This window comes from Lynx rufus, unplaced genomic scaffold (genome assembly GCF_022079265.1).
Source record: "Lynx rufus isolate CCGP_SWC_20201006 ecotype Redwood Valley unplaced genomic scaffold, mLynRuf1.p SCAF_1, whole genome shotgun sequence".
Lineage (NCBI taxonomy): Eukaryota > Metazoa > Chordata > Mammalia > Carnivora > Felidae > Lynx > Lynx rufus.
The window spans coordinates 178961707-178979031 of NW_025814823.1; the positions used below are offsets into that span (position 1 = coordinate 178961707).

Here is a 17325-nt window from a genome sequence, read left to right on the forward strand (position 1 = left end):
TTCCCCATCTTCCCGTCACCCATCTCCTCCTCCCCTGTCTCCTATCCCTCCATCTCCTCCTCCTCATCCTCCACCTTCTCCTCCCCCTTCCCCTCTCCCTCCATCTCCTCCTCCTCCTCCTCCCCCATCTCTTCCTCCTCCAGCTCCTCTCCCTCCTCCCTCTTCCTCTCTCCCTCCATCTCCTCCTCCCCCATCTCCTCCTCTTCTATCTCCTCCTCCATGTCCTCCTCTTCCTTCTCTTCCTCCAGCTCCTCTCCCTCCTCCCCCTTCCTCTCTCCCTGCATCTCCTCCTCCCCCATCTCCTCCTCCTCTATCTCCTCCTCCATGTCCTCCTCTTCCTTCTCCTCCTCCAGCTCCTCTCCCTCCTCCCCCTTCCCCTCTCCCTCCATCTCCTCCTCCTCCTCCTCCCCCATCTCCTCCTCCTCCAGCTCCTCTCCCTCCTCCCCCTTCCTCTCTCCCTCCATCTCCTCCTCCCCCATCTCCTCCTCCTCTATCTCCTCTTCCATATCCTACTCTTCCTTCTCCTCCTCCAGCTCCTCCTTTCCCTCCTCCTTTCTTCCTTCTCCTCATCCTTCTCCTCCTCCTCCTTAAAATTAAAAACAAAGTTCCAGGAATACAAAGAATAACAAGATTGATTTCACAACCTTTTGAGACTGTAGGAGTCACCCAGGAAACTCATTGGTATCTCTGCTCCCAGGCCTCCCCCATGTAGGCTCTGATAGGCTAAGTCTACAGTGAGCTGGTAATCTGTGTTTATAGCAGGTGCACACATGTAATTCTGGCAGTCAGGCTGGTCGGGATTCCCTAACCAGGGCTATCCCTCTTATTTTGCTGCTGAGGAACTGGAGCCTAGGGAGGACAAATGCCTTGCCGTGGTCATCTAGTAGGCACTGCTTATGGGGCAGGACGTTGCAGTCAGACTCGGGACAAAGACCCGCACTCTGTCTTCTAACATCACCAGGAAAGGCCTGTGGCTGAGAAATCAAAGACTGGCCCCTATCACACAGCAACCTAGGGCTGCGACTGTGCTGGAAACACCTTGCTACAAGGCTTGACTTCCTGTCAGACGGTTCAGCCCCAATTTAGCAGCCAGTTTATCCCTAAAACAAGGCAAAGCAGAGAGAACCATGTCTACCCGCCACCCAGCCCTGCTGCTGAGTGAGGCCTGGCATTTGTGGGGAGGAGGAATGAGTCACCTCCGGCCACTCACTGTCACGTGGTTCTCCGAGGGTGTGAGAGTGGGGGACAACTTTGAAGGTTCACACACAGCTTCCACGCACCTGCCCTGTCCGTCAGCACTGCCACCTGCCCACCCGCCCCTCAGTAGTGGTCCCGGCTGGCTTGGAAGGCACCCTTTGATGCCTGTCAAAATAGGAGGACCCTGGGAGCCCATGTTTTGCTGCAAGCCGGCCGGGCGGGCCCTGCTCTGCTCTCTGTCACCTCTTCGCAGTTCTTCTGTCAGGGCCTGCGGTTTGACATTTCCTTCCTTAGCCAGTTAGAGCCCCAGAAGCCTCTAGCCTGGCTGTTAAAGATACTGGTGAGAAGAGACACCGCAGAGAGCAGGTCTTTTCAGGACCAAAGCAGCTGTGTGGGCTGGTCAGAGCCTACCAAGCGCTGCTGGACGGGCACTTTGAGGGGCGGCCTAGTCCCCCCTTCTTCAGATCATTGCTGAAATGTCACCTCTGTGGGGAGGCCTGCTCATTTTCAATTGCAACCCCACCCTACCCGTGTATTCCTGCCCCCTCACCCAGCCCCCACCTCCCTTGCATGTATCTATACACAATACTTAGAATTTCACTTCCTTAAATGTTCATTGTTTATCCATCCCTCTCCACTAGCACGTAAGCTCCGTGAGATCATGGGCCTTTGCTTTATTCAGTGAGGCCTCTTGAGCTCTCAGCAGAGGTGCTGGCACTCTGAAGGCCCTCAATGCGTATTGTTGAATGAAGGCGTGCCTGCGTGGGAGTGGCTGCTGTGGCCACCACTGCCGGACCCGGCCAGGAGGCAGGGTACCAGCAAGCCTCCCCCTGTGGCTCTGTGGGAGCCGTCCGTCCCACCTGTCTGACGAGGGTGGAGAGGGACTCCCATCTTCTTCTCAAAATAATCGGGTAGAGGAAACAAAAGAAGAGTGTCACAAGTGCTCCGGTGGCGTGGCGTAATCAGGAGGCCACTGTGAAGTCCCCGCCCCTGCTTTAAAGCATCTCCCCAGTCCGGGCAGTGTGAAATCCCAACAGTGACATTACAGTGGAGGACGGAACATTGCCCTCTCTCCTTCTCCATCCTCTTAAGTCCCCAGTGTGTTTATAAAATTTATCCTGTCATTCTAATGAGGGAGAAGGGCTGAGAGCAGCAGTGTCCTGGGACCACAGAGAAGCGGGGGTTGGGGAGACTGGGGGCGTGATGAGGGAAGCAGGTGGTAGTGGATGCTAAGGACCACCTTTGCCAACTTAGCTATTTTGTTTTAGGCCGAACTAGTTACCTTGAGATGGTCACTTAACAGAAGGAATGTAGATACTGGCTCATTCTCGGATGGGCCACAGGCTCAATCGTGTCGGCTCCTGGGAAGCTTGTAGCATAATGAAAATTAACACAAGGTTGTGGGATGTTAAAAATATGCTGCCCTGGTAATTAGGGAGCCTGGCTTCTGGGGCAGATGTGTTTTCTGGGAGGGGGTGGCTTTATCACTAACCCACTCCTTTGGCCAATCCCTTCCTTTGTCTGAGCCTCTGTGGCCTCATCTATAAATTTATTTATTTATTTTTGAGAGAGAGACAGAGCGTGAGCAGGGGAGGGGCAGAGAGAGAAGGAGATACAGAATCTGAAGCAGGCTCCAGGCTCTGGGCTGTCAGCACAGAGCTCGACGCGGGGCTCAAACTCACAGGCCACGAGATCATGACCTGAGCCAAAGTCAGACGCTCAACTGACTGAGCCACCCAGGTGCCCCTGTGGCCTCATCTAAAAAATGACATGATTAGATCATCTCTGAGGCTCCTCCCAGTTGTCCCCAAATCTCTCAGAAATACTGAGCCTGTTTACTAATGAGGGCTTTCTTGGTCTCAGTGGTGGGTGCAAAGGGAGGCTGGAGTCTCTTGTACTGGAGATTTGAGAGACCCCACGGACTGGACACTTACTGCTAGGGTGTGCTGGAGGTGCAGTCCTGTTCGTGAAAGCCCTCTCTGTTCTGGAGTTTGAGGATTTGCTAGCTCCCAACCCCCAAGGACTAAGAGTATCTCCAAGGTTCCTGGCCGAGGTTGGTCTCGGGACATGGATGAATCAAGGAGTCTCCCACTTTGCAAGATGTGCCCTGACTGGAAATGCTTCTCCAAATTTTATGAAAATCCATGTCACTGAGGAGTCAGAGAGGGGAGAATAAAAGGAGATACAGGCCAAAGAACAGCTCACCAGGGCTCCCGTCAAGCTCTGTGACAAGCAGCTGGTTCCTCCAGGTATCAGATGGTTCGAGGGTTCCTGGAGGCCTGCCATCACCACGAGGACATTAAGCCAAGTGTCAGGGGACCTCAGCCCCAGGAGCAGTAAGACAAGAAAGTACACGGTAGTCATGTCCAGGAGGCAAGGCTACAGGATTTCAGAGAAGGGGAGCCAGGTGAGAGCTGACTAGTCTTCACAGAGGGTCTTTGAGCCTCACTGAGGAGGTGAGTCAGCACAGAGGGCCTCGGGCACAGGAGCAGTGACTGCAAGGGGATGAAGTTGGCAAGTTCTGGGAGGAAGTGAGGAGCAGAGGCCCCTGCAGAGGGGACTGGCTGGAGGCCAGAGGAGGCTGGTCATGCTTGGGCAGGATGTCCGAGATTACACAGATAAGGGAACTCCAAGACTCATGGGAAGGTTTGGCTGGAAGGACAGAGGATGATTTAGTCACCTTATTTGTCATTCATCTCCTAGGATTCTCAGTAAGTTAAGTCAAGAAATCAACAAGAATGAAGAAAGAAGGAGCATTTTCACACGCAAGTGAGTGGGGAAGCCAAGGGCCCAGTGTCACTGTGACGAAACCCAAAGAATTTCCAAACCCAAGCTGAACCTTAAATGGAAGGCACAGGACTGTTTTTGCCTGAATTTTTGATATGTGACACTCCTTCAGTCCCAGGGGCTTGAAGCTGGTGCCCAGGAAGGGATGGAGAGTTTCCCTTCTCTGACTTACATCCTGCCCCTGGGTCTGGGACTTCAGGGAAACTTCCCCTGGAAAGTCAGACAGTCACAAGCCCCCAGTTACACCACCAATGTGACTTTGATCGTTTCCAGAATTTTCGGGCAGCCTGGCCCGGGTAGCAAAGCAACAAGGACACCAGTCTTGGGTGGGGAGACATACCCCCTGCTGGGAGCTGCTCTTGTAGGGCTGGACTGAGGGAAGAAGGAAATGCCCCTACATCAGCAGCACCATTAACGCAATGCCATTTGCCTTTGCAGACCCCAAGTCCAGCGGTTTCCTGAAGAGACAGGTAAAGGTGTCAGGGCTAAGAGTGATGCATTGGGAGGTGACAGATACTTCCCTTCTGTCTGCTGGTCTTACTCATTTGCCTGCCAGGCAGTTCTCACTCAGAGAGAGGTTTGGGTCCAAATGGAGAGCAGGAGAGATCTTACTATGCCAGGGACCTGGGTTTTGGCCCCTGCTGAGCTGGGACCCTCTGCAGATCTAAAATGAAGAACTCTGTGGCAAGGCATAGGAGGACCCAGGTTCTGGCTGAGCACCTGAGCGAAGCCAGTGCCCCTGCTTCTGGGTCTTTAAAGCAGTTTTCAACTGTTAAATTGTACCGTGTTACAGGGCAGATCCCTGGGCCCCACCCAGCCCTGCTGAATCAGAGGCTTTAGGGATGGGTCCCCAGTGACTGTTACGTAGTGAAAGGTTGAGAACAACTTCTTCCCTCTGGTAGAATGAACTGCTCAGGTAGAAACTCTAGAGCTGATGCTAAACTAACCCCCAGGTACATCAAAGGTAGGATGGAAGCCTGGGATGGACAGGGGGATGAGAACACATCAGATGGGGTGCTGCTCTGACTTTTTTGCTAAAGGCTTCCTTTGGTACTGATGATGGTGTTATCTCCTTTCACAGAAAGCCATGAAGAAGACAACGGGGGCTGGTCATCCTTTGTGAGTACAGTGTGGGCTCGTCTCCCACCCTTATAGAAATTTCCAGAGCACCTTTGTAATAAGGAACTAACACAATGCCAAAACAAGCAAGGCCTCTAACAAGATGCCAGTATCCCCGCTGGTGGCGGCAGGGGGAGGGCACGTAAGATATGTTCTATGAAGGTCAGATAGTAAATATTTCCAACTTTGCCATCCACACGACCTCCAGTGCATCCACTCACCTCTGCTCTTGTAGCACAAAAAAAGCCATAGATGATATCGGAACAGTTGTGCTTGGCTGTGTGCCAATAAACCTTTATTTGCAAAAACAGATGGTGGGCCGGACTTGGCCCATGGACAGCAGTTCACAGATCATACCATTATTAACTATTATCACCCCCACAGCAGGGCCTTCCCCCAACTCCCTCCCCTAAGCGGTCTACACTAAAGTAGCTTTAAAATAGCTTTTATTATAGGTGCACCTGGATGGCTCGGTTAAGTGTCTGACTCTTGATTTTGGCTTAGGTCCTGATCTCACAGTTTGTGGGTCCGAGCCCCACATTGAGCTCTGCGTATCAGTGCAGAGGCTGCTTGGGATCCTCTGTCTCCCTCTCTCTGCCCCTCCCCTGCTCACTCTCTCTCTCTTTCTCTGTCTCTCTCTCCCTCAGAATAAATAAACATTAAGACATTTTTAAAAAATAGCTTTTCTTATAGACTTAAGTCCCCACTGGTGAAACAGAAGGAAAGAGATTTCAGAATCAATTATTAGCCCAAAAAAGGCCTCAGGGAAGGTTCAAACCAATTGGGTTTTATGTTTGAGGGGTCACGGTGACCCCTTGGAGAGTCTGAGGAACTCTGGATGTCCTCTCCCCAGAACACTGCATCCACTGTCACTGCATGAAGCTGGGCTCTGGCTAAGAATGCTATTATGGCCCATAGCCCACTGTGTTCATTCTACAGAGGGAGCGGCCGGGCCCAGTGGAGAACAGGACTTATGTAGAGCCACACAGCTAATTACAGGCAGGCCTGGGACTCAGGTGGCCTGACCCTCAGTCTAGTGGTCTTTCTGGTAAGCAGCTGCCTCAGTGCCTTCAGGAAGCAGATAAAACATTCCTTGTCCTGTTGGGAGTCTGGCAAAAGGAAGCACAGAATTTGAAAAATGCTAGCTAAGTCTGTGCTTTCTACAAGAAGACAAAGGAATTGGACAGATTTATTTTGTACAAAAGGGAAAATAGACCAGAGATTCACCTAAACCGTTTACAGTTTGGCACAGAGGCTGCATCTTGGCCACTGCTTGACATTTGGTCCCTTCTGGGTGGGAGCCCAGCCTGCGGCTAGTGTCCTTCACCCTCTCTGTGAACAGAGGCTTTCCATGAGTGCTGCCTCAACACTCATGCGTTCCAATACATACTCAGGCCTGCACAGGGCATGGGGCAGGTGGGGTAGAGATAAAGAACCCACTTCTGTGAGCACTTCACAGCATAGATCACACATACACATGGCAGAATATGATTAGGATATGCACATTTAGGAGACAAATCATGGGGGAAACCCACTGTTCTCAAAGTGAGAGGAAAAGTCTGCTGTTGAGAAAGACCTCCAGGGTAAAGGCTGGTCCAAAGCAGGAGCAATGAGGCTGAGGTGTGCAGGCTGAGACAATCTAGGGATTCCTCTGTCAGTCAAGGGCAGTCGGTAGGGCCCGGATAGAGGTGGAGGCCACTGTTCCCAAGTTCCCTGACTCAGGGGTTCCATCCCCTGCTCTCAAGTTACAGGAACACAAAAGATGGCATGAAGACTTTCTCAGAGTTCAGGAAGATACTCAACCTCGCTTTTCCTTCCCATATTTAAAAAAAATATTCCTCGATCAAACATGAACACAGCAGTCTTTCAATAGAGCAATGGAGACAGTCTTTCTTAAGTCACTTAGCAAAGCTGTGAGGATTTCTAGGATATTGGTACACACCTTTCCTCATCAACATGCAACTTCCTGCTGCTTCTTTCCATGCTGCCCTTGACTTTAGAGAACTGCCCTGGGCTCGTTTATTACCCACCTGACTCTGGCATGAGAGTGATAAGGCCTGTGTCGCTTGGCGGCTGATGGTGCCACCTCTGCTTGGGAAACCATTACGGTGACTGTCCGCTTTCATGAGCTACCTCAAAGGCAACCAGTCAGTCCCCAGGGCTCACTCTCCCTGAGGCCCACAAAGAAGCACACATAAAATACAACAGAAAGTTTAAAATTTAGAAAGAGAGTCTCTTCCAAAAAAAGCAGCTTTAAACTCAGTGTCAGATGTCATGAATAATAGGCTGGTGTTTCCATACGTTCAGCTCTCAGCAAAGAGAATAGCACAGCCCTGACTCTCCCCTTTCAGACACAATTTAATCTGCCTTCTAATTAACAGGCTTTGGTTATCTGGTTTCCCCATTAGCATGGCCTTCAACACTGCACTAGATTATAATGAGAAGAAATGTTTGGAGCACAGGCACACTAAGACAGAACTGACAATTAACCAGCGGCATCACAAATGCTCCAGGCGTTTAGACTTCCTCTTGGTGATGCCTGGAATAAAAAACATGTTTACTCCACACAGAGCCAGCTTCTCTCACCCCTCTCTTCCAGTGTCCTCCTCATTTCTTTTGCTTCTGTCTCTTGTGCAAAAAGGTGCAGAGGAAAATGCACTCGCCTCGTGGTCTAAGGGCCTTGACAGAGACCCCAAATCCACGACTTGCTAGCCCTATGATTTGTACGCCCAACCTCAGTGTCCTTACCTGTAAAATGGGAGTGACCGTCCTAGTACTGGCAGAGAGAGAGTCGATGCAGGCACATGGGTGTCATGGAGCCTATACAAACTGGGCCGTCCCTGTCACTGTGTTGGTAGGAAGAAGGTGTCATGGAGCCTATACAAACTGGGCCGTCCCTGTCACTGTGTTGGTAGGAAGAAGATGACTATGAAAGCCCCAATGACGATGAGGAGGGGGAGGACGAGGGTGACTACGAGTCCCCCAACGAGGAGGAGGAAGGGGCGCCCGTGGAAGACGATGCGGATTATGAGCCACCGCCCTCCAATGATGAGGAGGCTTTGCAGAACTCCATCCTGCCTGCCAAGCCTTTCTCCAACTCCAACTCCATGTACATCGGTAAGGCCCTGGCAGCCCGCCCCGCCCGTGCAGCTCAAAAGTGCCCGCCAATGCCAGCTCGGCTCCTTACCAGCTGTGTGGCTTCGGGCAAGTGACTCCACCTCTCTGGGCCTCAATTTCCTCATCTGTGAAATAGGATAATAACCATACACAGACCCCAGAGCTTTGCTGTCAAGATTTTATTTTTTATATTTTTTATATTTATAAAATATTTTCATATTTTAATATGAAATCTATTGCCAAATTGGTTTCCATACAACACCCAGTGCTCATCCCAAAAGGTGCCCTCCTCAATGATTTTAAATATTACAGACAAATTGTTGCCTGTGGGGGCTGATACGGGCACTGAACTGCCACGGAAAGGTATTTGGCAGTAACAATTCATTTTGTGCACTACTTAGGTACTCAGGAACGCCTCCCCGTTGCCCATCTTTTGAGCAACTCCTAGATACACGGCACTTCCATCCACAAACCGCCACAGTAAACAGAACGATACTGAGGGGGCTGGATCCTGACTCAAAAATTTGTGAACAGTATTTAAGATTTTTCTTGTCGGTCTGTTCCTATCAGCCTGTTTCTCCCTCATTCATTCATTTTTCCATTCAACAAAAATTACTGATCTCCTATTGCGAGCCAGGCATCATTCTAAATGCTGACATTTGAAATCGTCAGGAAAGAAGACTATAGATAGCCCTTACCTCGTGGGGCTTACACTCCAGGCGCAGTGGTGACAGAAAATAAGTCTGCACCCTCTTGTAGAGCCGAGGCTCAAAGAGTCAGCTAGAAAGTTGATGACCTGTGTCACAAAAAGATTGGTACCTCTTATCCGTTATGCCATACAACACTTTCGTCATTTTCAAGCCCTCTCACAAACACTTTGTCATTTCATTTTGTGTTTTGAAGCACACTGTGTGATATGGGGAAAAATTATCAAGCCTGTTTCATATACAGGGAAACTGAGGCCCAGAGAAGAAATGGATAATTAAGTTGTTGAGTGCCTCGTATGTGCTGGTAATGGAGACACAGAGTGAAGAAGACAGTCCTCACCCAAAAGAACTCACCGTCCGGTGGGTGAGGTAACATCAAACAAATGGGGCACAAATGACTTAATTAAACCACGATATGATATATACTGATATATACGCAGGGAGGCAAGTGCGGGAGATAAGGCTGGGGCATGTGCCTCGTCTGGGCTTGCTGCCCTTAGGGTATGGGATTTAAGCTGAAATTTAGCAGCTGAATGGAGTGGGGGTGGATAGGAGAAGTGAGGGTGGATATTTTCAACAGTAGGAACAGCCTTGCAGAGGCTCTGAGCTGGAAGGAGCCATGTCAGAGGAGTGAGAGCTGGCCAGCAAGTGTAGAGGCGTGAGGTTAGACCAGGCATGTCCTAGTTCGGAGCCCCACTCTCTGTGGAAGAGCAATACCTCTCCAAGGCTGGGACTGTGGTGTGGCAACGGAGGCCCCGGGGGGCACAAAGTGTAAGGAGGCCCTCAGTTACAGTCCTGGCCTGGCCTTTCCTCCTCCAAAAGGGAGGGACATAGCCAGCCTATCAACTCGGCCCTGGGATACTTCAGTGGGATCCGAATACTGTGAGCTTCTGTCCAGAGCAAGTCCAAGTAACCAGTCCAGAGTCTGAGATTAGGGGGCACCTGGCTGGCTCAGTCGGTGGTGCCTGTGATTCCTGATCTCGGGTTATAAATTGGAGCCCCATGTTGAGTGTAGAGATTAATTAAAAATAAAATCTTACCAAAAAAAAAAAAAAAGAGTCTGTGATTCCGTGAAAGGAGTTGGTGACCGGCCCCTCCCTTTAAGGGAAGAAATGAGCAAAAGGAGGAAGTGACAGGGGAGGTCAGCCCAGAGCATTTGTGAGGGGAAGGAGGGGACCCACAATCCCCATGAACCATGAGAGCCCACTTAACCCTGTCCTGGAGGCTGTGTGTGTATGTGTGTGTGTGAGTGACCCAGGCAGGCCGGCGTTGGCACTGGTGGGGGACTGCGGGATGGGGCGCCCCTGGGTGTGTGTGTGTGTGTGTGTGCGCGTGTGTGTGTGAGAGTGACCCAGGCAGGCCGGCATTGGCACTGGTGGGGGTCTGCGGGATGGGGCGCCCCTGGGTGTGTGTGTGTGTGTGTGTGTGTGTGTGTGAGTGACCCAGGCAGGCTGGTGTTGATACTAGTGGGGGTCTGCGGGATGGGGCGCCCCTGGGGTGTGTGTGTGTGTGTGTGTGTGTGTGTGTGAGTGACCCAGGCAGGCTGGTGTTGATACTGGTGGGGGTCTGCGGGATGGGGCGCCCCTGGGGTGTGTGTGTGTGTGTGTGTGTGTGAGTGACCCAGGCAGGCTGGTGTTGATACTGGTGGGGGTCTGCGGGATGGGGCGCCCCTGGGGTGTGTGTGTGTGTGTGTGTGAGTGACCCAGGCAGGCCGGCGTTGGCACCGGTGAGGGTCTGCGGGATGGGGCCTCCAGAGCCCACAGGTGCTCAGAGCCGGGCGCAGGGTCAGCTGCTCCGGGACAATCCACACTTATCTCAGTGTGGCATTTCCGCTCTCATCTCACTGCCCTACTGCCCTTGCCTTTCTGCAGACCGGCCCCCCTCCAGCAAAGTCCCGCAGCAGCCGCCAGTGCCCCCGCAGAGACCAATGGCCGTGCTCCCTCCTCCACCTGCAGGCCGGAGCCACGCGGTAGGCCTCCTCGCTTTCTTCCCTGGTGCTGTGTCCACTCTGATCCCTCCTTTGCCAGAAAGAAGGGAAGAGTATACGTATCTTCACCCAGTGCTGACCAGTATGAGAGGGTTATATATAGGCGGGGAACATGCAAACCCCAGCACTCACAGAGATTTTCATTCTCGTCATAGTGCATATCATCGGCATTTTCTTTTTACCACAAACAATTTAAACTACTTGTATAATAAAAGGTCTCCTTCTACTATTCAGTGTGCTATTATTTCCTACCTTTGAAATAAACATAAACTGTGAAATAAACTCTGAAGGACCTAGGCTAAGTCTACGGCCCCTACTGCTATTGCCTGGGTCCCTGGCCCCATCTCTCGCCTGCGAGACGTGCGCCACCTGCTGGCAGAAGGCGGAAATTCCACCGGTTTACAACGCAGTGAACCCAGGAGTAAAGAGAGAGGCAGCAAACCCCCTTTCCTCTTTCTTCAAGCTTACAGTCCCAGGTCCTGTAGGTCCAATTAAGAGACACCCAGAGAATTTCAGGCTAATGTGTCAATATCTGGAAATGTGTTCTCTTCATAAGGGATCTGAGCACTTTAACAGCGGTGGCAAATGTCAAAGTGTCAGGGCTAGTAGGAGGAAGACAATGTATTTCCCCAAAAGCTCAAAAGGCAGACCACACCACCTTTGGGACCTTTCATCCAAGCATAGATGGCTTCTTCTTGCTCGTGCAGTTTTCTTGCAAAGGGGGCTCAGAGCTACATTGATCTACAAATGCATTTTGCTTTGAAATCTGAAGGCATCCACCTTCACTATTGGGATGAAGAATTCACTCATTCAGTCAAAAGATTAGCCGCTAGTCTCTGCCAGGCAGTGTTCTAGCTGCTGGGAATAGAGCATGAACAAGGCAAATAAGGTCCCTGCTTTTAGAAAGGTTCAATTCTGGTAGGGGGAGGCAGATACTAAACAAGTAAACAGATGTATACGCAAGACAATTTGAGTAGTAACGTGTGGTTAGGGGAGACAGAAAACCCAATAACTTGATGATGGGTGGGGAGGTAACACTGAGCTGGACAGAATGAGTCGGTGGTAACAGGAGCTGGGGAAAGAGAATTCTAGGCAGAGGAAAACACAAATACCAAGATGAGAAAGAGGGCATGAACTTGAGATTTTGCAGGAACTACAAGAAGATGTTTAGAGTGGGAGCCCAGTGTGCACTGGAGAGAGGAGTCTAAGAGGGTTGGAAGTGAAGGCACACTGCCAGTTGCTACTGTGTTCCCAGTATGATAGGGGCCACTCGAGAGCTTGGCAGGGGAGTGACATGCTCAGTACCCCAGATGGAAGAGTGTGGGATGGAGAGCTCAGGTAACAGGCTACTATCCAGGTGAGAAACGGAGATAAAGAAAGTGAGCAGAGTGAGATTTGGGGGGATAAGACCACCAGGACTTGTGGATGTGTCGTCATGAGATACTGCCTAACATGTGGCTCTTTTTTAAACAGCCACTCCCCCCACCCCAGCCCAACCACGAAGAGCCTAGCAGAAGTAGAAACCATAAACCAGCAAAGCGTAAGTACGGGGGCCTTTCCTCTCTTGCCCACCAGAGTACCCCTTCCCTCACCCCCAGCCAACTTCCTTCTTCTTTTAATTGACTTCAGTCTTTTTCCCTTCCAGTCCCTGCTCCTTCCATAGACAGAAGCACGAAACCTCCCCTCGATCGTTCGTTAGCCCCATTTGACAGAGAGCCCTTCACACTAGGTTGGTATCACTCTATTCGATGCGTTGTAACAGAGGCCAATGTGTATAGAGTGCTTACGGTGTGATTTACACATGTCTGCCCGCAATCATAAGGGTACTGTAAAGCGGGACTATTAGAATCGTCCTCATTTCACAGATGGGGCAACTGAGGCACAAACAGTTAACTTTCCCAAATCACTCACCCACCAAGTGATGGGGGTAGAGACCCAAGTGGAGATCAGACACTCCTGCTGACAGACAGAGCTCCTGCTGTCAGCCCTGTGCTAGGCCTGCTTCTTCATGGGTGTGATGTGTACACATATCTCATTGTCCTCCTGACAGATGGTGCAGGGGGCTTCGTAGCACAGGGGGAGGAACTGGGCAGAGACAGGAGGTCCGGGAGAGCTGTTGTCAGCTGCCTTGGCTGCTACCTAGCAGCTTACTGACCACAAGGACCGTAGGTTTTCAGAGTTGTCCCCTTCTTTGTCAGGTGGCTGTTCTGTAAGGAGGAACTGCTTTATAAAACTCTAAGGTGCTATTCAAACGTAAGGATTATTTATTGTTGTACACGTGCAATTGATCCAACTGTGGGTATCCGACAGTCCTTTTCCTCCAGAATTGACCTAGAGTGTTCTTGGATCACAGCTACCTCTAAATAAAGCTATTTTCAATTCAATTCTAAAACTTAGCTACCATTTATTGAGCACCTACTATGGGCCAAGTGTTTTACCTACCAAAAATAATTTACCTACATTATCCTCACACCAACCCAACAAAGGAGGTGTATTATGACCCCCGCTTTGTAGATGATGAGAGGTTGAATAATTTTTCCAAATTTACATAACTGGGTTCAGGATTTGAACCTATGTCTTTTTGACTTCAGTGCAGGGTACTCTTTTCTACCACATCATGCTGTAGTTGGAGACCCTGGATTTCCCTTGATATGGGTAGGGGGTCCTGGGGAAGGAGCTACAAGCCTTGAGGGACAAGGAGCCCCAAATCCCAGCCCCACTCAACCTTCCTGACCTGCACTCTGAGCAAGGCATTTAGGCTTTTGTAACCTAAGGTTCCTCTCTGTCCGCAAATGAATTTCAGTTCTTGGATATGAGGCTCCTGCTTGCTGCTTTTCCCTGAACTGCACCACAGCTCTGATGACTCATGCGAAACTGTGTGGGTTACTTGAGTTTACAGCGGTCTGCTGCACAGGGCTATTCAAATTATGTGAAAAGGAAGAGAGATTCAACTTCAGTCTCTAGGTGTGCTTACGACCGTAAGTCAAAGCGTCAGGAGAGTGGAATACTGACATCAAATCCTTCAGAGTCACCTCCTGAACAAAGGTTATCTTTTAAAAAGATTCTTTTTTTTAAATTTTTTTAAAAAAATCTTTATTTATTGGGGCGCCTGGGTGGCTCAGTCGGTTGAGCATCCGACTTCGGCTCAGGTCATGATCTCGTAGTCTGAATTTGAGCCCTGCGTTGGGCTCTGTGCTGACAGCTCAGAGCCTGGAGCCTGTTTCGGATTCTGTGTCTCCCCCTCTCTCTGCCCTTCCCCCATTCATGCTCTGTCTCTCTCTGTCTCAAAAATAAATAAACGTTAAAAAAAAATTTTTTTTTTAATCTTTATTTTTGAGAGAGAGAGACAGAGTGCAAGCAGGGGAAGAACAGAGAGGGAGAGGGAGACACAGAATCTAAAGCACGCTCCAGGATCTGAACTGTCAGCACAGAGCCCGATGCGGGGCTCAAACTCTTGAACCAAGAGGTCATGACCTGAGCCGAAGTCAGATGCTTAACAGACTAAGCTACCCAGGCACCCCTTAAAAAGGTTCTTTTAAAAAAAATTAAATACACCCTTTCTTGACCATACCTACTTTTGAATTATTTCCTTGTTCATGATGTTTTGAGAGAACTAACCTCTTACAGTGCTCTGAGTCTTAACAGAGAGAGAGACTCTTAACAGAGACAGTGCCCAGAGAATCTGTACAAATCAGAAGATATTTTTTTTAAAAAAGAAAATCTACTTCAGCCTAAAAATATAAATATAGGTTTTCTGGGTAACCCTGTAAAGTTGAGTTTTCATCCTAAGGCAAAGTTTTATGAATAATACACATTTCTTATACCACCAAAACAGCCTACTCCTGGGCAGTGAGTTCCTCATAGTAGGACAAGATTCTTAAGACTTCTTCATGGCTTGGGCTGTACCTCAAGTTGTGAAAATCATATCATCATTCACCATAGGGTGTTAACTGTGCAGAGGTATAGGAGGGAGGGAAAGAAAGAACTATCTAGCAGTTGTCAGCACCCATGTGTCATGTGCCTGACCCTGCATATAAATTGTCACCCACTCCTAACACCAAACCTATACATTTTAGATCTATAATCCTGATTTTACAGATGAGGAAATTGAGACTCAAAGACCTTAAGTAACTTGTTCAAGGCATACAGAATTTGCTGGTAGATCTGGTTGAATACAGTTAAATGGAACTTTTATTGCACTGAAGACATAGGACAGAATCTACTCGAAGGGATTTCAGACAGAAAAAAATAAATTGCTTTGAATAACTTTGCAATGAAGAGTTCTCAGATTCACCTAGAATTTCTTCAGCCTGCATGCCATCTTTTCCAAGAGAAAAGTAAAAGGAAGAAAGAAACAAAACCCAACAAAATTAAAACAAAATGATTTACACTCTACCAGGAGACTCTCCTGAAATGCTCTTCTCCAAACTAAACGTTTTTCCAGAAAGTAAGTGTAATACTTTATATAATGTCAAATGTACCACAGGATTGGAGGAAAATTAACCCCTCCGTGGCAAATAGGTTTATTTCAGATACAGAAATAAATGTAGGCTATACAAAAAAACAAAAAAACAAAAAACAAAAAACAAAAAAAAAACCATTTAGTCAGTGAAAGAAACATAAAATCGCCGAGACATTAATCCTTCTTATCATCAGTTACATAAAATAAAATGTTGAAAAGAATCACAGAATCCAAAATACTGTTTGTATGTACACAACTCTGTGTGATCTTGGGCAAGTCCCTTAATTTCTCTGAGCCTGTAAAATTAGCTGTTCTATATCGGGATCTTCCAGGTTGTAAGTCTACGATTCTTCAATGCTTAAACCCAATCAACCCCCTCAGGCGCTCGGATTTATGGTTTCAGCAAACTGTGTTTTAATGTTTATTTCTGAGAGAGAGAGATAGCGTGAGTGAGGGAGGGGCAGAGAGAGGGAGACAGAGAATCTGAAGCAGGCTCCGTGCTGTCAGTGCAAAGCCCAATGTGGGGCTCAAAGCCACACACAGTGAGATCACGGCCTGAGCTGAAGTTGGACGCTCAACTGACTGAGCCATCCCAGAGCCCCCGCCCCCGCCGCCCAAACTATGTTTTAATACTTCATGCTTAGCTTATAAAGTATTCAAGGCCTGCCTGCTATTTGTTACTTACAGGAAAGAAGCCGGCGTTTCCTGACAAGGTAAGCTGTTTCCCTATTTTGTTTTGTTTGTCTTCATTTTTGTTTTATTTTGTATCTTGTCTTTGTTCTGAGAAGTGCTGAGGACACTCACATGTCTTCCCTCCTGTTTTACAGCCCTCGGCTCCAGTGGGAAGGTAAGGTGCCTTGTTGCATCCATGTGAGGGTACACGGTATGTGCTGTAGAAACAGTTCAGTTTCTTACCCACACCTCCTTTCTCTCAACTCTGCAGGCCTCTCGGGGAGCACTTACCCAAGATACAAAAGCCTCCTTTACCGCCAGCCACCGAAAGGCATGACAGAGGTAGCCCCCTGCCAGGGAAGAAGCCACCTGTGCCAAGGTACTTGTCTTCCGTTGCTTGAGTTTGTCGTTCAGACTGGTGATGCCAGTAATTTGCCTGGTATTAGCCTATAACGGAACTGGACATCACAGGTGTTCCTGGCGAGGAGGGGACTGTTGGCTGCTATGGCTTGAGGCATTCTGGCTTTTCAGGTTGGATGTAAAGTTCCGGGTCCCTCTGAAGACAAATGATAGTGATCTAGCAAAGAAAGGAGTGGAGAGATGGTCCATCAGGAGGACGGGAATGACTGCTGTTTGTGGAGAACTTCTCCTCAACCAGCCGAAACCATGCTCGTGTTTTCCTTCCATCTCAGTATGTGGGAACTGAACCTTCCACTTTATTTTTCAAGACAGTAGCAAACAGGAAATAATTGGGAGAAGTTTTTAAGTCACTGTGTCTTCTCCACTGTTCAACCACATTTTATAATGTTAGAATACTGAAGTCGGCTCTAATGTTTCTAAATTTACTATAAAGTCTTTTGGGACCTATGTACCAAATGGCATAAATTTATCTGGGGTCAGGCCTAACCTTACCACTTACCAAGGGCATAGCCAAGGCTTCTGTTTTTCCCATCAGGATTCAAACTTGGTGTTGCTTGGCTAGTGTGATGATTAAATCAGAGTCAGGGCTAGAGGGTAGTAAAAAAAAAAAAAAAACCTCAGGGGCGCCTGGGTGGCTCAGTCGTTTGAGCGTACAACTTCGGCTCAGGTCATGATCTCACAGCTCGTGAGTTCGAGCCCCGCGTCGGGCTCTGTGCTGACCCTCAGAGCCTGGAGCCTGTTTCAGATTCTGTGTCTCCCTCTCTCTCTGACCCTCCCCCGTTCATGCTCTGTCTCTCTCTATCTCGAAAACAAATAAACGTTAAAAAAAAAAAATAAAGAAAAATACAAAAAAACCC

The 17325-nt window shown here is 49.0% G+C and overlaps 1 protein-coding gene across 3 annotated transcripts in view; it reads left to right on the top strand.

Annotated features, from left to right (window-relative positions):
- Nucleotides 1-17325, top strand: part of LCP2 (lymphocyte cytosolic protein 2) — a 47023-nt gene that overhangs the window by 16139 nt on the left and 13559 nt on the right. For all 3 annotated transcript variants that reach the window (XM_047091254.1, XM_047091268.1, XM_047091262.1), the window contains 10 exons: nt 3901-3966; nt 4423-4454; nt 5066-5103; nt 8019-8220; nt 10799-10896; nt 12388-12454; nt 12560-12643; nt 16064-16089; nt 16204-16223; nt 16320-16427. In XM_047091254.1, the coding sequence (XP_046947210.1) occupies nt 3901-3966; nt 4423-4454; nt 5066-5103; nt 8019-8220; nt 10799-10896; nt 12388-12454; nt 12560-12643; nt 16064-16089; nt 16204-16223; nt 16320-16427 (741 nt within the window). The remainder of the gene's footprint in view (nt 1-3900; nt 3967-4422; nt 4455-5065; nt 5104-8018; nt 8221-10798; nt 10897-12387; nt 12455-12559; nt 12644-16063; nt 16090-16203; nt 16224-16319; nt 16428-17325) is intronic.